We start from the raw sequence: 22,826 nt of genomic DNA, 5'->3' as shown, positions 1-22,826 counted from the left end.
CAGATAACATTTGAATAATGACGATAAAAACTAAGGATGTGATCCATGCAGATATTGAAGGAAGAGTATTTCAGCAGAGGAGTAGTCAGTACGACAGCCCTGAGGTAACTGTGTGAGTGGCATGTTCTAGGAATAACAAGGAGACCAGTGTGGCTGGAGAAGTGTAAATGAAGTCTGGGGATAGACAATGAAGCAACACGTTGTGTAAGGCATTGTAAGGCTCTGAAAGAATTGTGAATTTGGATTTTACTCTAGTGAAATGAGACCGTGAAGAGTTTGTGAGCAGAGTTGTGATACAACATACTTAAAAACTTTAAACCTCTGGCTAATGTATTAACAGAGTATGGAGGGAAAGAGTGGAAACCAAGCAGTAGATTATGAAGTTATATCCATGAAACAGTCCAGAGATGATGGTGGCCTGGATCTGGGTGGTAGCAGCTGAGTGTTAAGAAGTGGTCAGACTTTGGATAAATTTTACAGGTAGAGCCAATTGTACTTCCTAATGAGTTAGATGTGCAACATAGGAGAATCATGCCTATAACATTTTTGGCATAAGCATCAGGAAGGACTGAGTTGCCTTAATAAAGACAGGGAAACAGAAAAGCGAGCTTGGCAGAAAAGAGATTGTGAGTTCTGTTTTGGACATATTAAGTTTGAGATGTCTTTTAGAAAAATATGTATATATATATATATATATATATACACACACACACATATATACACACATATATTATTCTATATATACTTTTAAACATTATTCTAAACTTCCTTCTCTATATTTGCTTTTATTCTTGTGGACATTTTTCCATATCAGGACATACAGATTATTTCATGGGATACTTTGTATAGACTCAAGTTTAGTCTTTATTACGGTGTGGTAGGCAGGATTCTAAAGATGGCTGCTAAGATTCACATGTGCCCACTCTCCATTTTGTACAGATCTGGTATAATCCCCATTCCTCAAATATGGGTGGGCAGGACCTGTGAATATGACAGGACTGTCACTTCCTGGATTAGGTCATGTTATAAGGCAAAGGTGATGGCACATAAGTCACTCCTGACATTATGTGAGCCTCTGTAAGAGGCAAATGGAGTTCCTCCTCTTGGCTTTGAAGAAGAAAGCTGCCATGTTGTGAGAGGGCCATGTGGCTTGTACCTGAGGGCAAACTCAGGGAGCTATGAGAGACTTTCGGTCAGCAGTCAGTAAGAAAATGGGAACCTCAGTCTGCAACTGTAAGGATCTCAATTCTGCCAACAACCTGAACAGGCTTTGAAAAGAATGCCAAGACCAAGTGAGAATGCCACCTGGCCAGCTCCTGCTTTCCACCCCGTGAGACCCTAGCAGAGAAACCAATGATGCCATGCCAGAAACCGTGAGATAATAAACAGATGTTTGCCTTAAGCTTCTACATTTGTAGTGATTTGTTACACAGCAAAAGAAAATTAACATACATGATATTCCTGTCAATGTCTTTAGAAGCCAAGCATGAATACCCCCACCGTGGAGCAAATGACTGATTAGACTACAAAACCCACTAGCATAATAACCCATGAAAATGAGTGTTTCTTGAGTCACTATAAGTAAATATAATCAGTTATACTTAATAGGTTTTTTCTGTTTTTCTTTTTGAGGATCACAGAACCTTGTAATAGAACAAACATACAGTAATCTTCAAAAGACTGCAGAATTTAAACACCAGAAATTTGATTCTGGCTTGGTAACTATCTTATATAACCATTCTGTCATAATTTTCCACACATAAATCAAAGAGTTTGGCCTTAAAACCAAGCACGCTATCAAGCCCAGCGGGCACCACTCTTAGGAGTCAATTCAAACAGGCAGAGAGAAGGCAAGTAATCACTGTGCCTCGCTGGCTAAGCCGCTCTGTTCACCACAAGGAGGGAACTCGATTAAATATTTAAAACAATCACAAAGAGAACACCCAGCAGGTGAACAACAATGATTACTTGCCCCACAGCCCTCACAGCAAGTGCCTGACAGCACCTGGGATGAGTTTACATCACATTAATGATATCCCTTTGTAGATTCTATCAAAAAGAGGACTGATAGTTTCACAACTGAGATTTCAAAATAGTGAAGAAAAGAGGGCTTCCCAAGTGGCACTAGTGGTAAAGAATCCACTTGCCAAGCAGGATACCTGGGTTTGATTCCTGGATTGAGAAGATCCCCTGGAGGAGGGCATGGCAACTGACTCCAGTACTCTTGCCTGGAGAATGCCACGGACAGAGGAGCCTGGCAGGCTGCAGTCCATGGGGTTGCAAAGAGATGCAACTAAAGCAACTTAGCACACACACAGGGAAGACAAAGAAGTTAGAAATACAGTTTCTACTTTGACAGTACAGCTAAGGCAAACCTTGATGGAATAAATTCTCTGATTAGCCACTGGATTTTTGTTGTATGTTTTAAAGATTGGTGGGTTGCTTGGACCTGGACAGTATAGCCAGCTCCCAAAATCTGATCATCTCTTATGTGCATAGGTGGGCTTCCCTGGTTGCTCAGTGGTAAAGAATCTGCCTGCAATGCAGGAGATGCAGGTTTGTTCCCTGGGTCGGGAGGATCTCCTGGAGAAGGAAATGGGAACCCATTCCAATATTCTTGCCTGGGGAATCCCATGGACAGAGGAGCCTGGAAGGCTACAGATCATGGGGTCACAAAAGAGTCAGACATGACTTAGCAACTGAACAACAACAATGTCCATAGGTAGCCTGGCCCCTGGATAACTGGCCAGCCACTCTTGTGAAGAGCCAGGGTCAGTCCCTACATGGGAGGATATGGTGAACATTCCCCAGGGGCCACAGAACATGTGTCCAGCCTTGTACATCTTTGTAGCTAACACATGCTATTGTTCTTCTCTGGCCAGGCAGGTAAAGACCTGGCTTTCTTGAAGACCTACAAGTCATCAGATTATTGCCACCATCTTTTCTTTACTGCCAACGAACAATCATGCTTTATTCCTCTCTTTAGCTAGAGACTTTCGTCTTCTTCCCCACTGTGTCTCTGGAGGAAGAGGACATTCATGTTGGTTTGTCCTTGATTAAGATCTGCTTATCTGTGGTTGTGTGTAAAGATGTTCTCATTTAGAAAAAGGATCTGCCTCCAGTACCCACTCAGAACCAAAAACCTAGTCCTCAACCAGATTAAAATCTTCACCTGACATTTAAATATTTATATAGTTATAGGACTATAACTATAAGCATGGTTTACAAAACATTTATACAGAATTTTATATGCTACAATATGTATAAAAGTAGTATGCCTTAGACTACCCAGCTGGTGACTGGGGCAGATGGGACAAAAAGGTTGGTCTGCTGGTCACAAGTTCACGTCTCTGTGGAAAGAGAAATGGCAGAGTGGTGGCCCTGTTTTCCAGGCAGCCCTTGAGTGGCTGGTCCCCCTGAGAAGCCACTTAGGGAGAGAGGAGTGAACTAGGTACCAGAAGGTCCACAGGCTGTTCTGTACCTTGTCTCAAAGAAGCTGTGTGGCCTTAGGCCAGCCACTCCATCTCTCTGAGCGTCTGCTTCTTCACTCGTAAATTAAAGAAATCTCTAATATTTATATTAACTGCAAATTGATGTATCTACAGTATGAAACCCCAGAAATAAGGCCAATCCACTAGGGGAGCTCTATCTCAGTTCACTGCTCTCTAATGATTGGGGTCCTTATTCATGTTCAGTGGAGAGGATTCAAATGGGATTAGCCAGTGAGCCACTGAGAAATGCAGGATAGATACCAGTGCTCAGAATAGACTTATGTTGAGAAAATCTATAAGAAAAAATAGGAAATGCTTTGAAAAGGATTCCCTATATAACCTCTCTGCAAATTATCATTTTTGTTATCCAGCTTCAAATTATTTGGGGAAGTCAGTAATGTAGAGAATATAAAAGCACATGCTTTCCCCAATGGAGATACCTACCGGAGATAATCCATTTATCCTGGATTTTAAAAAATGATTTCCTTATATTCTACCACTGATAAACAATGACTTATTATAATTACTGGGAAAAACTATGGACCCATGTACCAGACTTAAGAAGAGAGGACTCAAACCTTTGCAAGAAGACAGCACAGTTCTAAAAGGTACCCTCTGCCTCAAAGATAATCCTAGAATTGCCTTTAGTGAAAGGGTGAAACAGTCTCATTTTGCCTTAGTACTTTTTTACCTTGAGGAAAATACAATGTTAACAAAAAAAATTAGCTGAATTGATGGCCTTTATGTTATGATCTATACCATCTTACATCAGGCTTTGAAAGGAGAAGGTTCATGCCTCTTAGCCTCTTGGGGGAGAGCACTGTGGCTCAGTCTGTTTCATTCATCATTAACACAAGCAGTTGACACCCATCAGCGAAGCAAAATATTCTTGAAAAGGGAGGAAGCCTAAGCAGATAAATAATTTTCTTTTCCTGGTATGATACATAATACACACACACACATTTGCAGGACAAATCTATTTAGGCAGAATTCCTGCTGTCTTTCACCTCTATCTGCATAGATTAATTCTTTTCCAATTTTCCTCCTCTGCATGAGAAAGGAAACACAAGGAAATTTTAAATTTCAGCTCCACTCAAAAAGAACATGTAGAAATCATGATACATTGCCAGATTTGCATTTAAAATTGGTATTAGTTGTGCGGCAGGTTGAAAGCATTTTAGGGGGAAGGCCAAGAAATAATGGTGGTCTATGTACTTGCTTTATTTTATCATAGGGAAGAAAGTGATTTCACAAAATGGTCACTGCTTAACCTACCACAGTTTACAGTCTTCAGACATCATCGCCTCTAACTACTGGATCAGGGCATGAAATTTTTATGTTCAATCCCATAGAACTAACTGTTGTATTTCTGCTCAAGAGCCCAAATTGTTCTTTTTTGTAGATGAGCGAGCAGGCTGTCTTATATTGGAATGGACTGTAAGCGTGGAGGAAAATGTAAATTGACTGTAAATCACTAATCAGGAAGAGATGTGCTAAGAGTCTGCCTGTAGACATAAGGATATGGGATATTCAGGCTCACTGAATTGTATTAGCAAGAAGTATTCTTGAGATACTGCTTGTTTTTGCTACATACACTGTTTTTCATAAGGAAAAGGGACAGTGATTGGGCAAGAACTTTTTATTCTCCTGATAAAGGTGAAGATACTTGTAGCCTGTGACTGAGCGGGTCACTCTCCTAGGTACAGATGCTAGAAGAGCTCTTGCACATGTGTACTTGGAGGTATGGACAGGAATGACCGAGAATGTAGTTACGCACGTAACATCATGCAAATGTCATCAACACTATAGTGGATGCAGTGACACAGTCATACAGTGGAATACTTATCAGCACTGAAAATAAATGGACAAATTACAAGTGCTCTTGATTCAGGAATTTATATTGAATTTGAAAAAGCAAGCCACAGAAGAAGACATACAGCATAATTCAATTCATATTAAGTTCAGAGATGTGCAAAACATGTAATAACATGTGAAAAATGTAATATATTTGGCAGGGATTCAAACCTGCATGATGAAACTATTGTTGTTTAGTTGCTAAGTCGTGTCCAACTCCTTTGCAACCCCATGGACTGTAGCCTGCCAAGCTCTTCTGTCCATGGGATTTCCCAGGCAAGAATACTGGAGTAGATTGCCATTTCCTTCTCCAGGGGATCTTCCCGACCCAGGGATCGAACTCATGTCTCCTGCATTGGCAGGCAAATTTTTATCACTAAGCCACCGGGAAGCCCCAGTGAAACTATATATAAAAGCAAAAACTTGTTAAATTCAAATTAGGATAATAGTTTACCTCTGTATGGGAAATAAAGGGGACTGAATTAAGGAAGATCAATACAAGGATTCAGAAGTAATGATTGAGTTCTTTCTCTTAAATTGGGTGGTGGGCATTTACTTTACCATGTTTTGTTGGGAAGCTTCATCATGTTTTATTATACTTTTGCATATGTCTTATGAACCAACTTTTAAAATGGTGTAAATATGTTGAATCTTTTTGCATCCCCAGAATTTGACTTTTGGTCCAAAGCTAAGAGCAGAATAATAGCAATCCATACCAAATTTGGCACTGTAATTTGGGGTAGAAATTGACCATTATCTTTTAACTATCTAATATAATATGTTGACTTTGTAACAATGAATGGGCAATTAACGATTTTTTTTCTGTAGTGAGCCTTTCAGTTTGTTCAGTACTGCTGCTGCTGCTGCTGCTGCTAAGTCGTTTCAGTCGTGTCTGACTCTGTGCGATCCCATGGACGGCAGCTCACCAGGATCCGCCATCCCTAGGATTCTCCAGGCAAGAATACTGGAGTGGGTTGCCATTTCCTTCTCCAGTGCATGAAAGGGAAAAGTGAAAGTGAAGTTGCTCAGTCGTGTCCGACTCGTAGTGACCCCATGGACTGTAGCCTACCAGGCTCCTCCATCCATGGGATTTTCTAGGCAAGAGTACTGGAGCGGGGTGCCATTGCCTTCTCCGTGTTCAGTACTACTGATGTTAATAATAGAATACTGAGATCGCTTCTTCATAAAACTGTGTGTTTACAAATCTGTTGTTCAGCATTCTGAAATCAAGAAGGAAAGAAGCATAGTAAAAGGCAAAACTTTATAACATCAGTCCTAACCCAATCATAATGTTAATACATATATTGACACCTATAAATCATTTCTGCTCTGCTAGTCACAGAACCAAGGTTGGTGGTGTTTTTCTTTATAGGAGGAGAACTAAAGAAGTTCTGGGCTGTCTACTTTCCCAAGGAAGGTATCTCAAAGCTCAGAAATTATGCATCAGAACCTGAAGATAGCCAGGGGATGGTTAGCATTGGGGTAGCTAAGGGAGCACACTGGAGACACCCAACCCAGACAGGGAGCTTGTGAAAGGACGTCCAAGATACAGGCATCTCAGCTAGATGCTGGAGAATAAATAGAAAATACATAGAAGATGTGGCCTGGGGGAAGAGAATTCTAGGCAGCTACAGAAACGTAAATTTCAGGAATTTAAACTTTCCATGCCATGTTCAGTCGCTCAGTTGTGTCAGACTCTTTGCAACCCCATGGACTGTAGCCTGTCAAGCTTCTCTGTCCATGGGATTTCCCAGGCCAAAAGACTGGAGTGGGTTACCAGGGATCAAACCCACATCTGCTGCTCCTGCATTGGTAGGCAGATTCTTTACCACTGTGCCACCTGGGAAGCCCATGAAGAGATTTGCAAAGATCTGAATGAAGTTATCAATTTGACCTGGATCTCAACCTCCCCACCATTGTTGCATCCCACTCTAGACACTGGAGACAGCACAGGGAAAGATTCAGAAGCTGGGCTTTGGAGTCTGAGAAACCAGGACTAAATCTCACTTCCAATTAAATGTTCAGTTATCATTACTGATCTAGTCTCTGTTCTGCAGCCAGTGTGATCTTTCTAAAGTATAACTCCTTCTTCTCCCTCATTGATAACTTGACTACTGATTCCCCCTTGCCCATGATAAATACTCAAACTTCTTAACATGTCTTTCAAAGCCTCTGGATGATCTCGCCCCTGCTTTCTCCTCCCGCCTCATCTACCTGGCCCTCCAGCTATGTTAACTCATCTCTGTTCCCAGACTCCTCATGCTCTCAGCCTTGCCTGGAACACATGTCTCATTACCATCGTCACCATAACCCTCCTGCTACTATTCAGACCTTAGCTTGGTAACCTAGTAATTTAATCTCCTAATTTATTGAATACATACCACACACACACATGTGGAGACATTTTATGAGTTCATGTAAATTTATCTATATGATACCTTATACTACCTTAGAATTAAACTTCTGCCAAGTCAGAATCTATATTGTTTTAATATATTCTGCATATCAACACAATACACGCCTACATAATTAACATTAAACAGTAACAGAAGGCAAAGTACTATTTCTTCGGAGCAATCTTTTAAAGTATAGTAGCTGTTCTAATATCTATTGAGAAACAATTATGTTACATACACATTTTTATTACTAATCATTTCATTGTTTAACGTAAACTATGTTTAATACAAAATGTGCCTGAATATATTTAATTGCATGGGTTTAATTACATGTTTAATATAAAATGTTCCCCACAGTAAAAGAGCATCAGGCTAGAGAGTTAAGAGTGTCTTTGGCAGTTATGCATGTAACAGTGAAACACTGAATCTGAATGTCCATCAACACCATAATGGATTCAAAAAATGATGCTGATTCATACAGTGGAATACTTTGCAGTAGTGAAAATAAATAAATGAATTACACACGCATATGACTCAGGAACATACACTGAATGAAAAAGCAAGACATAGAAGAATACATACAATATAATTCAATTATATAAAGTTCAGAGGTGTGTAAAATGGAACAATGTAAGTGGCAGGGTCATATATATGTGGTGAAACTATATAGCCATTTTGCCACATATCAGGGTAGAGAGAGGAAGATTTCCTGTCAAACACAGCGTTTATACTCAGTTGTGTCTGACTTTTTGCAACCCCATTGACCTTACAGCTCATGGAATTCTCCAGACCAGAATACTAGAGTGGGTAGACTTTCCCTTCTCCAGGAGATCTTCCCAACCCAGGATCGAACGCAGGTCTCCCGCATTGCAGGTGAATTCCTTACAAGCTGAGTCACCAGGGAAGTCCAAGAATACTGGAGTGAGTATCCTATCCCTTCTCCAGCAGATCTTCCCCACCCAGGAATCAAACCAAGGTCTCTTGCATTGCAGGGGGATTCTTTACCAACTGAGCCATGAGGGAAGCCTGTCAGTCAGCAGTAGGCGATGCAGAAAGTCAGATCACAGGGGAAAAATTCAGAAGAACTGCCAGTCAACTCAGGAGTTGCTGTGGATTTGTATGATGTTCCTTTGGGGCTCCGGCCAGCAATGCATCCACAGGGTGACAACAGAACCTTAAAACTGCAACCAGAGGCCTCCTCTTACCTCAGCATCAAAGCGAGGATCCTGGTAGGCATCACTGATGTTCACTGGAAGGCCCGTGGAAGCCACCAGCTCGGCAACACTGTTATTTATTAGCCAGTCAGAGTACGATGATTTCTCCATGCTTTCTTTGAAACTATCAGAACACCAAGGCAGGCAGAAAGAAAAGAGAAAAACATCAGTTTACCTGAAAGCTAGCCTGTAAAAGTACTCCCATAGCAGGACTATCAATCCTCATTAAGAAGGAGTATGTGACCTTAGTCACAGAACAATAGCAAGGTAATTAGCAGCAGCTACGTCAAAATGACTTACCTGCTATCTTGTAAAATAATCAGCTCCATGGGTAGAAATTATAGATTCTTTAAGATCCAGAGAACAATTCTAGGTTTTATTTAGTCCCCAAAGCAGGCAGAGGTAGAACAGATAACCCGGAAATCACCAAAATTGACAATGAGATGCCAATGCCATGACATAATAAATTACACTCACCCTCCTAAGCCCACACCTCTTAACAGAGCAGACTAGACGCTTGATACTAGGGAAAATGAAACCCAAGAATGAGGAAGGATTCAGAAATAAATTGAAAATTTACAAAAGTTTAAGTGGAGCAAAAGAGCATGTCTAGACTCCATCTTAGTGTTCTGTAACTGTTTTTTGTAGTTTCAGAGTACATTTCTTAACAAAAATACATTTCCTACTTACAAAATCTTACTGAGAAACATGTTTTAACTCTACCCTTGACATTAATAATTTAAAATATATCCATGCATGATTTTAACAAGGAATTTTATGTTAAATGATTTTGTTAACTTTCCCTTGTGCACCTTTCACTACAAAGGTCAAATTCACATAAATGCCAGAAGAGAATTAGTAAGATTCCCCATTTCATCCCTCCCTTCCATCATTCTTCCTCCTGTACCTACTGAGCACTGCCAGGGGCTGCAGAAATACAAACTGGAGTACTGTTCAAATTAGCAACATCAAGGAAGATTTCCTGGAGGATGTTAGGTTTATGGCTTGGCCAGCAATAATTGAAATTACATAAATGAATGTAAGTGTACAGGGCAATGCTTTTCAAACTACATTCTGTGGAACCCTGGCTTCCTGAAGATGTTAATGAGTGTACTATAGTAAGAATAATAACTCTATTGACTTTTTAATCTAAGCTGCATTGTACATAAGAAAAACACTGAATTCTGTACATAGTCATTGTTATTATGCAATAATGTGTCTGTGTGGAATTTGTGCTGTACTGGGAATGCCAGGAACTGGCATGGAGAGGCCACTGGATACATGAATGAGAGGGAAGCACAGACATTATTTACCACCATTAATACATCTCATCTGTAATGACTGTTGGTCTGCGTCTGATAAGTTCAACATGGATTTGTGATGCTTGTTATTCAGTCCTTATTGCATATTAAACACTACTTGCACATAAACTTATTCCTTATGGATCTCTGGCTGAAAATGGAAGCATTAATAAAAAGCAGAGGTGAATTTCTCTGGTGGTGGCTAAATCAAAGAAGTAAAAAGACTAAGGACTTCAAAGAGAAGACAAGTTCTTTATTTTCTCAAACAAGCAAAAGAACAACAAAAAAAGTCCATGTTTTATTTTCTGTTTATTATGCCCATGAGAAGTGAAATTTCACATTGTGCTGCAATGAAAGCAGAATACAGGAAGAAACATGAAAATGCACCTGATATAAGGATCCAATTTAATAAAGTCATTTGTCAGTTTATAAAAGGGTGTGATTGAATGCTGATCATTTCTTGCAGGATTCATCGATCTGTTGATTCATTCTGTGCTGCTGGTGTGCCATAATTTTTTTTTATATCTTCTGTGATGAAAGAGTGTAGAAAGTACTGACCTACAGTGTGGTGAGAAGAGCTGTGGTGGGACCCTGGGGATGAGCTAGGGAAGGAAATGAGAAAGATATGCTGGGGTTGGGGGAGGCTAAGCAGGGATCTGAGAACTGACGAAGGTCAATTGGGGCCATAATAAATCTAAGGGCTTCTCTGATGGTTCAGATGGTAAAGAATCTGCCTGCAATGCAAGAGTGAAAGTGAAAGTGCTGGTCACTCAGTCGTGTCTGACTCTTTGCAACCCCATGGACTGTAGCCCACCAGGCTCCTCTGTCCATGAAATTCTCCAGGCAGGAATATTGGAGCGGGTTGACATTTCCTTCTCCAGGGGATCTTCCCAACCCAGGGATCGAACCTGTGTCTCCTGCATTACAGGATGATTCTTTCCCATCTGAGCCACCAGGGGGTCCAGCAATGCAAGGGATCAGGGTTTGATTCCTGGATTGGGAAGATACCTTTGAGTAGGACGTGGCAACCCACTCCAATATTCTTGTCTAGAGAATTCCATGGACAGAGGAGCCTGGTGGGTCACAAACAATTGGACATGACTAAGTCACTAACATTTTCACTTTCACAATCAATCTAAGATTCACTGCAGTTTGGAAACACATCAATAATTTGATTCCTCCATAGGCTGTGAGTGCAGATGAGATCGTGTTAGCTCAGTGGATCTCAGTTGCCATGTGCGTAACTGCAAAATAACCAGTTAGGTTATTTTAACTCTTTAAAGAGTTAAGATCAAGATTAGTCAAAGTAACAAGAAAATAGTAAAGAAATCCTTTAGAAAAGAAATCCTGTATTTTACTAGGACAAGGCGCATAGGAAGCTTGGGTTTTTAAGTGAGCTTCCTGTAAAGAGCTACAGTTTGATTCCTCTTCCTCAGTGGTATCTTGATTCCAAGTGTGAGACTCACACTGACTTCAAAGAGAGCTTCATGAGCTTAAACATACTGACCATGGGGGAATAAAAGAGAATTGCCCTATTGCACAAAACACATAATTCCTGAAATGTGGCTGTCCCTGAAATGAGGCCCAGTGAGTAAATATAAACATCAGGGTCGACAAGGTGCCAAGCAGCGTAGGAGAGAAATCGATACCCGTAAACCAAATCAGACAAATAAAATACCCCAGAGGAGGAACTTCACCAAGTTTAATTGTCTGAAAAACCTCTCTCAGCTAAAGGTTCAAATATAGAAAACTGTATGAAAATAAATATAAGACTATTTTTTAGAATTAATTCTCAAAATGAGTCTCTAAATTAGAAAACAAAATATCTGAATAAAATAATGTTAATCATTAGACTGTGTCTGTATTTATGGTTTTGTTCTCAAAATCAGAGAGACTGATTTCCTTTAGGATTGACTGGTTTGATCTCCCTGCAGTCCAAGAGACTCTCAAGAGTCTTCTCCAGCACAATTGCAAAGGCATCAATTCTTTAGTGCTCAGCTTTCTTTACAATCCAACTCTCACATCCATACATGACTACTGGAAAGACCATAGCTTTGACTATATGGACCTTTATCAGCAAAGTAATGTCTCTGCTTTTTAATGTGCTGTCTAGGTTTGTCATAGCTTTTCTTCCAAGGAGCAAGCGTCTTAATTTCATGGCGGCAGTCACTGTCCACAGTGATTTTGGAGCCCAAGAAATGAAAATCTGACACTGTTTCCACTTTTCCCCCTTCTATTAGCCATGAAGTGATGGGACTTGTCTTTCCTAGAGACTCCCAATACTTCACTCTTTCAAGAATGACCATTAGTTGGGCTGCTGCAAACTGCTGGAAAGTCATAGGTGAATCTTGGATGAAGTGATCTATAAGGATCTTTTCTTTTTTTCTGACAAAAGGGAACTGATACATGGGAACCCATCTATATACATATGGTCTCCTCAGCCCTTCCCCCTACCTGTACAGAATGAGATATAGACAGAAGCTAAAGAGGCCCCACCTTCAGGAAGCTCATAAGCAATGACAATGGATTATGATGCCCTAAATGAAGATGTAAAGACATTATGGGAACAGAGAAAAGACGGATCAATTCTGTCTAGGGTGGGAATGATATTTGGGAACTATTTCACAAAGGAAGTTGGTATAAGCTGATCTTATAAAGAGGATAAGTAAGAGTCATTTGGCAGAGAAAGAAGATAAAAGCAATTCAGACAAAACCACAACAGGACTAAAGCTTTAGAAGTGCGAGGTTTTCTGTACTGGTATAATGAATAGTAGAGCTAAAACTCAGACTAAATTGTAGAAGTGATGAATAAGGCTCTAATAGAAGAGGCCAGCCTCTGTATTGTGTGGTTCCATGCACAAACACAACCACATTTATACTTATGGTTCCCACACACATGTCAGCAGCCCATTGAGTCCTAAGTTCCCTACATATGCATCTAAGCACTTTCTGGACATTTCCTCCTGATTATCCACAGACACCTAACATTTAACATTTGCAAGATTGAACTAACACACTCTCCTTTATGTGTTACCAATCATTAAAAAAAAAACTGTGACCATTGACTAAAAATAGATCATTGGGTAAGGAATAGAAGTTTCAACATAGACACAATCTGTTTTCTTATTTTTGGGTCATGATTGATTATCAATTGATGGGCTGAGTATTATCCAGTGGGGGTAGGATTCAGAGAGATGAAGAATCAGGAACACCAAGAACTCTTCCAGACAGAAATTTCTTCTTTATGCTTTGTAAACAAAAACTGATTTTTGATCTACACTTTGCGCCTGGCACTAGTTTCCATCTTGCTTCATTGACTGGAGGTCAGTCTGAACTTTTGGTTCACAAAGAGAAATGCCCGTTCTTACTTTTTCTTCTCAAGTAAGCCTGTCTATCCCTGGGTCCTTCCTGAAGCTTTGAGCTGTGCAACATTATTTGATGTTGTCTTTTAATTAGGAGATTAAGGAACTAAGTCAATATCAGTTGAACTAAAAGCTAGGACCCCAGCAGGAGAATCTCAAACGCCTAGATCTAGGACATTAATAATTTCCTACTGCCCTCAGTATATCTTTGAAGGTTACCAAATAAGTCTTAGATATAAAAGGTAATGGGAGAGAACTTAATTAGCAAGTAGAACCAGCCTGTCAGTTGTTATACTGTGGTGGGAGAGGAAGATGCTCTAAGTTGCAGACCTTCCTGAATTTTATCATGACCTAAAACTGTTAATGGACTTGCCTTTATGGTCTATCTTGAGGACACATCATTACACTTGTATTTCTCATTTTAGGCATTGTGCTATCAGAAATTAAGACATGGAAACCAAATAACACATTTTCTGTCCTTCATTTCCTCAAGTTGTACAATTGGCATGATGAGATTTATCACTCCAAGGAGTTGGTGTCATTTTGGGAAGTGTCTTGCACTTCTCAGTTGGGTGTCAAATGGCATTACTGTGAGTAGCTGGTGTTAACAATTTAGTATCATGTAGTGACAACTGCTTGGTTTCATAGCTGAGCAAATCTGGGTTTGGGGGGGTTGTTTCTATTTTTTGTTTTTCTTTATATCTTGGCCCAACATTTCCTTGCTGTGAGACTACAGATCAAATTTTAATAACTCTGACTGTTAGTTTCCATAATAGAAATTAGGGGAAATACAGCCCATTTTACAGGGTTGCCTTGAGGATACAATAATATAATGTTGAATAATGCAGAGCACATAGAAAGTTCTCACTAACTATTAGTTCCTTGTAGCTCAAAGATTCTTCTTTTATCAAAAACACTAGGTGAGGTGTGGTCTGTTTAATTGTTTATCTACTGGGACAGGAAAGATGTTACTGTTTTTTGGCTGTGGCTTTGCTGTTAGATTTGGAAAGGTGCTGAAGTAAAAATATGCTAGCTGGTAAAACTGTTCACAATAAAGGATAAGATTAAAATTCTATCCATCTAGATGTGTCAAGTATCCCTATCACATTTCTTTTTGGGGCGCCTGTGAGCACCTCCAGCCATCTGCTCTGGATTGAGGGCATACCTTCCCACAAGTCCTGTGCCTATGTCTACACAGCAAGAAAGGAGAAGTGGACTTACTGTTAAAATATTAACTTATTATAAAATATTAACAAAATATTTTAACCTAGTTAAAATATTAACTAAGGCATGTTAAATGAGAGACCTAAAAAAATGAGAGAGTAAAGCATAAAAAAACCAATTATTAAGACTTCCAAGTTGCCATGATTCTGTTTACAGTGTGGCATCAATATAGGGGACAGCTGTCCTACATAGGCTACTATTTTATGTTTGATCTCAGTACTTCTTCATGTGCCTTGTTTTCATAGAATGTTTTTATGGCTTTTATCCTTCTCTGTGACAGTCTTACTAAAGTGACAATACCATTGGCCCAAAATAAATAGGGTAATGAGAAGGTTTGTCTTTCATTTAGTCTTCATATTCTAAGTCAGGAAAAAGAAAAAAAAAATTAAATATATTTGAGAGGTGAAAGCTAGATGTTTGGGAAATGTTTCCTTGAGTTTCCTAAGATTTTTGGAAGGCACAAAAGTTTATTAGAAATATTTTCTCTCCTTCACTGATGTTTGATTATTATAATTAGCATTATGCAAATGAGGTGTAGACACATACATTACTACTGCCATGGAGGTTATTTATAAAATAGGGCTATATTTGGGGAGGGGGATTTGGGCCCATATAAGCCCAGAAATATCAAAGTGATATTATCCCTGCACAGTTCAGTTCAGTTCAGTCACTCAGTAGTGTCTGATTCTTTGTGGCCCCATGAACCGCAGCACACCAGGCCTCCCTGTCCATCACCAACTCCTGGAGTTTACCCAAACTCATGTCCATTGAGTCGGTGATGCCATCCAACCCCCTCATCCTCTGTCGTCCCCTTCTCCTCCTTCTCCTGCTCTCAATCTTTCCCAGCATCAGGGTCTTTTCCAATGAGTCAGCTCTTCACATTAGGTGGCCAAAGCATTGGATTTCAGCCTCAACATCAGTCCTTCCAATGAACATCCAGGACTGATTTACTTTAGGATGGACTGGTTGGATCTCCTTGCAGTCCAAGGGACTCTCAAGAGTCTTCTCCAACACCACAGTTCAAAAGCATCAGGTCAGGCATAAATTGTTCCAGTGTCAACACTTCATCCATATAACATTCTCTATATTTTGTGGGAAAAGGAGGTTGGATATAACAAGATGACTCTAACAGTGGAGCTCCCTGATAAAGAAGTGGCCTTGGCACCAAGTGGGAGCCTCAGAGCTCAGTTGCTGATGCCTGGAAGACAGATCTACTGATCCACTTCCTTGCTAAACAATCAAAAGGGAGTTGGGCCATCTGGATCTTTCATTTTTCAACTAGCAACATTAAATATTGGCATAATAAGGTTCAGCAGCCCTGAATTGCCAGACAATAGACAATCAAAAAGAATGTCCTAAGGTTCTTGTTTAAAGGAAGTTACACAACAACACAAATCTTACATTTCAAGATGACTGGTCATGGTGGTGATGGTGCTATTTTAATGTTTAATATTTTAAAGATTTTCTTCATTCCTTGAAATTAGAATAAGTATCCCATTTTTATTCCTACAAAACACCAATCACATGCTTCCTAGCAGAGGTACAGTCAAAGAAAGGAGAACCATGAACAAAGAAGTAAAAGAGAATATATTCATGATATACTATAGAAGTATTCTGTCTTACATCAGTGTGTAAGTTTGTCTAACCTATTACTCTAGGTAATAGAGAAATTTCAAAGAAGGTAAGTAGAACATAGAGACTTTCCAAATTGGTAAAGCCCACTAAAAATTTGTCCCTCCATAAAAGAATGAGCATACTACCAAAAAATGGTCAAAATCAACTTTTTGAAAACTGTAGAAATTAAAGAGAGGCTTACAAAAATCCAAAGAGTGTTCATTCAAGAAAAACAGTTGAATCTCCATAAGGACAGCAAGTTGTGTGTTATTTTAACTTACTTTATTCTCATCTCCCTATCTCAAGCTCTGGGGTAATGGTGAAAACCAACAGACTCATAATTATGCTAGCTGTGAAAACCAGTAGCCAAGTAGCCACTGGCAGAGGAAGAACGGGTTTAGAGCTCCCCAAAAGTCACATTCCCTAGAGAATTGTTATTATTTGACCTAACTGGCAGCTCCATGGAAACCTCCACTCATAAAGCTTTTCTTTATTTGACCTGACTTGGAGCTTGCTCACTAAGAACACCCTTTATCCCAAAGCATTTGTGGGGGAAAAATGGCAACAATTTTTTAATATCACAACTGCTTTAGACAGAGAAATACTTAGAGCTAACAAGAAGCTGATCAGAAAACCTAAAAGAAGTGTGGAAATAAGATATTACTAGGGAGATTTGAAAAGTTCTGACTAATTCCTGGAAATATAGAGTTGAATGTATGCTCAGAAAAGACCAGAGAAGGTCCTAAACTCCCACCACTGGTTGACCTTGAAGTTCTGTGAAAGCAGAAAGTGAAAGCTAAGTAAACTTCCTGTCAGAGAATTGAAGGTACCCCACATATGCACAAAGATACCCTCACAAGGCTGGAAGACTTATTGGTTCTTTTTTTTTTTAAGGAAACCTCAAACCAATCATTAGCTGACAACTGAGCTAACTAAGCAGAGAATTCAGTTGCCACACACAACAAAGATAGTTCTTGAAGGTCAGTAAACAACAAATAGCAGAAACAACAATAACAGAAGCAAATATAGCAACAACAAACCCTGGAGGGAATGAGTGAGAAGTTGATATTATTTCCAGTTTTCATTTAAATTATTCAGTTTTGAATCAAGAGAGAGAGAGAAATAAAAAAATAAACAGGAAAAAAAACAATCAACAGAAACTGCCTTGAGTAAGCCCAGATGTTGGACTTACTAGACAAAGACTTTAAATTGGCTATTATAGATGTGTTCAAAATAAAGGAAACCATACTCCGCCCCCTCTCCCCCACAAAAAAAGAACCCAAAGAAAAACATGAGAATAATGTCTCACCAAATGGAGAGTATCAATAAGGGATGGAAATCATAAAAATGAACCAAATAAAAAATTCTGGAATTGAAAATTATAATAATTGAAATGAAAATTCACTAAGAGGGATCAACAGGAGGTTTGAGAAGCCAAAAGAATCATTTAACTTGAAGATAAGTTAATTGAAGATAGAGAGTATCTGGTCTGAGGGACAGAAAGAAAAAAGAATGAAAGAAAAGAGTCTCAGCAACTTTTAAGCATATAAACATATGCATAATGGAAGTCTCAGAAAGAGAGGAGACAAGAAAAGGAGAAGAAAGGATATTTGAATAAACATGGGAGAAAATGTCACGTATTTGACTAAAATAAACATTCAGTCAGTTCAGTCCAGTCGCTCAGTTGTGTCCGACTCTTTGCATCCCATGGACTGCAGCACGCCAGGCCTCCCTGTACATTGCCAACTCCTGGAGTTTACTCAAACTCATGTCCTTTGAGTCAGTAATGCCATCAAAATATATCATCCTCTGTCGTCCCCTTCTCCTCCTGCCCTCAATCTTTCCTAGCATCAGAGTCTTTTCAAATGAGTCAGTTTTTCACATCTGGTGGCCAAAGGATTGGAGTTTCAGCTTCAGCATCCGTCCTTCCAATGAATATTCAGGACTGAGTTACTTTAGGATGGACTGGTTGGATCTCCTTGCAGTCCAAGGGACTCTCAAGAGTCTTCTCCAACAACACAGTTCAAAAGCATCAATTCTTCGGTGCTCAGCTCTGTTTATAGTCCAACTCTCACATCCATATATGACTACTGGAAAAACCATGGCTTTGACTAGATGGACCTTTGTTGGCAAAGTAATGTCTCTGCTTTTTAATATGCTGTCTAGGCTGGTCATAACTTTTCTTCCAAGGAGGATGTGTCTTTTAATTTCATGGCTGCAGTCACTATCTGCAGTGATTTTGGAGCCCCCAAAAGTAAAGACTGCCACTGTTTCCACCGTTTCCCCATCTACTTCCCATGAAGTGATGGGACCAGATGCCATGATCTTAGTTTTCTGAATGTTGAGTTTTAAGGTAACTTTTTCACTCTCCTCTTTCACTTTCATCAAGAGGCTCTTTAGTTCTTCTTCACTTTCTGCTATGGGTGGTGTCATCTGCATATCTGAGGTTATTGATATTTATCCCAATAATCTTGATTCCAGCTTGTGCTTCATCCAGCTTGGCATTTCTCATGATGTGCTCTGCATATAAGTTAAATAAACAGGGTGACAGTATACAGCCTTGATGTACTCCTTTCTCTATTTGGAACCAGTCCGTTGTTCCATGTATGGTTCTAATTGTTGCTTCCTGGCTTGCATAGGGATTTCTCAAGAGGCAGGTCAGGTGGTCTGGTATTCCCATTTCTCTCAGAATTTTCCACAGTTTGTTGTGGTCCACACAGTCAAAGGCTTTGGCATAGTCAATAAAGCAGAGGTAGATATTTTTCTGGAACTCTCTTGCTTTTTCAATGATCCAGTGGATGTTGGCAATTTGATCTCTGGTTCCTCTGCCTTTTCTAAAACCAGCTTGAACATCTGGAAGTTCATGGTCCACATACTGTTGAAGCCTGGCTTGGAGAATTTTGAGTATTACTTTACTAGTGTGTGAGATGAGTGCTATTGTGCGTTAGTTTGAGCATTCTTTGGCATTGCCTTTCTTTGGGATTGGGATGAAAACTGACTTTTCCAGTCCTGCGGCCACTGCTGAGTTTTCCAAATTTGCTGGCATATTGAGTGTAGCACTTTCATAGCATCATCTTTTAGGATTTGAAATAGCTCAACTGAAATTCCATCACTTCTACTAGCTTTGTTTGTAGTGATGCTTCCTAAGGCCCACTTGACTTCACATTCCAGGATGTCTGGCTCTAGGTGAGTGATCACAACATCATGATTATCTGGGTCATGAAGATTTTTTGTATAGTTCTTTTGTGTATTCTTGCCACCTCTTCTTAATATCTTCTGCGTCTGTTAGGTCCATACCATTTCTGTCCTATGTTGTGCCCATCTTTGCATGAAATGTTCCCTTGGTATGGTATCTCTAATTTTCTTGAAGAGACCTCTAGTCTTTCCCAATCTGTTGTTTTCCTCTATTTCTTTGCATTGATCTCTGAAGAAGGCTTTCTTATCTCTCCTTGCTATTCTTTGGAACTCTGCATTCAAATGGGTATATCTTTCCTTTTCTCCTTTGCCTTTCACTTCTCTTCTATTCACAGATATTTGTAAGGCCTCCTCAGACAACCGTTTTGGCTTTTTGCATTTCTTTTCCTTGGGGATGGTCTTGATCCCTGCCTCCTATACAATGTCACGAACCTCCGTCCATAGTTCATGAGGCACTCTGTCTATCAGATCTAATCCCTTGAATCTATTTGTCACTTCCACTGTATAGTTGTAAGGGATTTGATTTAGGTCATACCTGAATGGTCTAGTGGTTTTCCCTACTTTCTTCAATTTAAGTCTGAATTTGGCAATAAGGAGTTCAGGATCTGAGCCACAGTCAGCTCCCGGTCTTGTTTTTGCTGACTGTATAGAGCTTCTCCATCCTTGGCTGTGAAGAGTATATTCACTCTGATTTCAGTATTGATCGAAAGAAACATTAATCTATACATTTAAGAAGCCCAACAAAATCCACGTAAGATAAACTCACAAGGATCCACACCTAGACATATCATTAACAGACTATTGAAAACTAATCGAAGCCAGAAGGCAGTTGAGTGACATAGTCAAAGTGCTCAAAGGAAAAGACCATTAAGGAAGAACTGTATATCCAGAAAAATTATACTTTAAAAATAAAGGCGGGGTGAAGACATTTTCAGATAAACAAGAACTGAGAAGATTCAGTACCAGCAGACGTGGCCTAGAAGAAATACTAAAGGTTGTCATTCAGGCTGAAATTAAAGGACACTAGAGAGTAATCTAAACCCACATGAAGAAGTAAAGAGCACTGAAAAAGGTAACTCTATAATAAACACAAAAGATAGCATAAGTGTATTTTTTGTTTGTAACCTTTTTTTCTCTCCTATCTCATTTAAAAGACAACTGCATAATGAAACAATAGTAATAATTTATTTATGGGTTTATAATGTAAAAAATACAATTTGTAAGTCAACAATAATACAAGGGTGGGAACTATATGAGTAAATTTTTTTGTACTATAAAAATTTAGTTGGTATTAATCCAAATTAGACTGTTACAAGTTAATATGTTAATTGTAATCCCCAGAGCAATCACTAAGAAAATCATTGAAAAAATAATAAAAGAGATGACAAGATAATTTAAATGACACATTAAAAACTATCTGTTTACTACAAAAGAAGGCAGAAATGAAGAAATTGAGGGACAAAGAGACTTAAGACATGTAGAAAACAAAAAAGGTAGATGTAAATTCTACTTTATAAGTAATCATTTTAAATATAAATGAATTAAACACTCCAAACAAAAGGCCAAGATTGGCAGATCAGATACAATAACATGAGCCCATATAACAACTATATGCTGTTTGTTAGAGACATACTTTAGGTTCAAAGGCACAAACAGTTTAAAAGTAAAAAGACGAATATATATATACCTCAAACAAATTCTCCCCAAGGTGCCTAATTTGAAGTAAAATATGTATTTGATTGAAAAACTGGCTTAAACCTCTACATTAAAAAAAACTAAGATCATGGCATCTGGTCTCATCACTTCATGGCAAATAGAGGGTGAAAAACATAGAAGCAGTGACAGATTTTATTTACTTGGGCTCCAAAATCACTGCGAACAGTGACTGTAGCCATGAAATTAAAAGACGTTTACTCTTTGGAAGGAAAGCTATGACAAACCTAGACAGCATATTGAAAAGCAAAGACATCACTTTGTCGACAAAGGTCCATATAGTCAAAGATTTTTTTCTAGTAGTTCTTGGTTTTCTAGTAGTCATATACAAATGGTTTTTCTAGTAGTCTTGTACAGATGTGAAAATTGGACCATAAAGAAGGCTGAGCACCGAAGAATTGATGCTTTTGAATTGTGCTGGAAAGTACTCTTGAGTCCCTTGGACAGCAAGGAGATCAAACCAGTCAATCCTAAAGGAAATCAGTCCTGAATATTCATTGGAAGGACGGATGCTGAAGCTGAAGCTCCAATACTTTGCCCACCAGATACAAAGAGCTGACTCACTGGAAAGACCCTGACGCAGGGTAAGATTGAAGGCAAAAGGAGAAGAGGGCAGCAGAGGATGGTTACAGAGCATCACCAACTCAATGGACATGAATTTCCGCAAACTCTGGGAGACAGTGAAGGACAGGGAAGTCTGGCGTTCTGCAGTCATGGGGTTGCAAAGAGTCGGGCACGACTTAGCAACTGAACAACAACAACAAAATGTATTTGAGTGCAGAAGTTCTGAAATGTTTGTGTGAAAAATCAGTTTCACACAACTCTTACATTTTAAAATAACCAGCAGAGGCACTGATTGAGGCCACACACACTGCAAGTGTTAATCAAAAATGTCTTAAATGTCTAAAGTTTTGTTGTGGGTCACAACAATATAGTGAATAATGAAATTAATTCTGTGGGTACAGACAGCAGATGGTTTTTTTTTTTTTTTAAAGAATAGACTAAATCAGAAGATACATACATAGTAAAGGTAAGTATAGTTTCAAGAAACATGTTTTAGATACATGTGTGTGTGCATTTGTGTATATATTTATATACATTAACTAGGTTTGGATATAAAATGTTTACTTTCACTGTAGGTTGCAATAAAAAAGGTTGAAAGTCACAAGCTAGGGGATACATACTGAAGTTGGCACAGTTAGGATTCATGGTAAAGATATTAGCAACATTGTCCATGGTAGGAGCAGAATTTCTAATTCCCCAAAGCATCATCAGGATGGCATGCTTTTCAGTGGTAATGTCCAAGCAGGGATGAGTCACATCACACTTTCTGGAATCACATGCCCAAAATCATATTCATAATCTAGATAACTGTTGGAGATCACCTCACCTGGGCCAGGTTCATGTCAGAGTCATAAAATGTACAATATGACTGTAAGGTACAATCACAGTAAATCGTGAC

General features: G+C 39.2%; 1 protein-coding gene across 4 annotated transcripts in view; it reads right to left on the bottom strand.

Moving 5' to 3' along the window:
• PDE11A (phosphodiesterase 11A) overlaps positions 1–22,826 on the bottom strand; it is a 403,729-nt gene that overhangs the window by 193,802 nt on the left and 187,101 nt on the right. For all 4 annotated transcript variants that reach the window (XM_081579583.1, XM_081579585.1, XM_081579584.1 and 1 more), the window contains one exon: positions 8,947–9,079. In XM_081579583.1, the coding sequence (XP_081435709.1) occupies positions 8,947–9,079 (133 nt within the window). The remainder of the gene's footprint in view (positions 1–8,946; positions 9,080–22,826) is intronic.

The sequence above is a fragment of the Giraffa tippelskirchi genome, chromosome 3 (genome assembly GCF_054371585.1).
Source record: "Giraffa tippelskirchi isolate mGirTip1 chromosome 3, T2T-mGirTip1v1.2.pri, whole genome shotgun sequence".
NCBI classification, from domain to species: domain Eukaryota; kingdom Metazoa; phylum Chordata; class Mammalia; order Artiodactyla; family Giraffidae; genus Giraffa; species Giraffa tippelskirchi.
The sequence above is the reverse complement of the archived record's forward strand: the minus strand, read 5'-3'. Positions and strand labels throughout refer to the sequence as shown.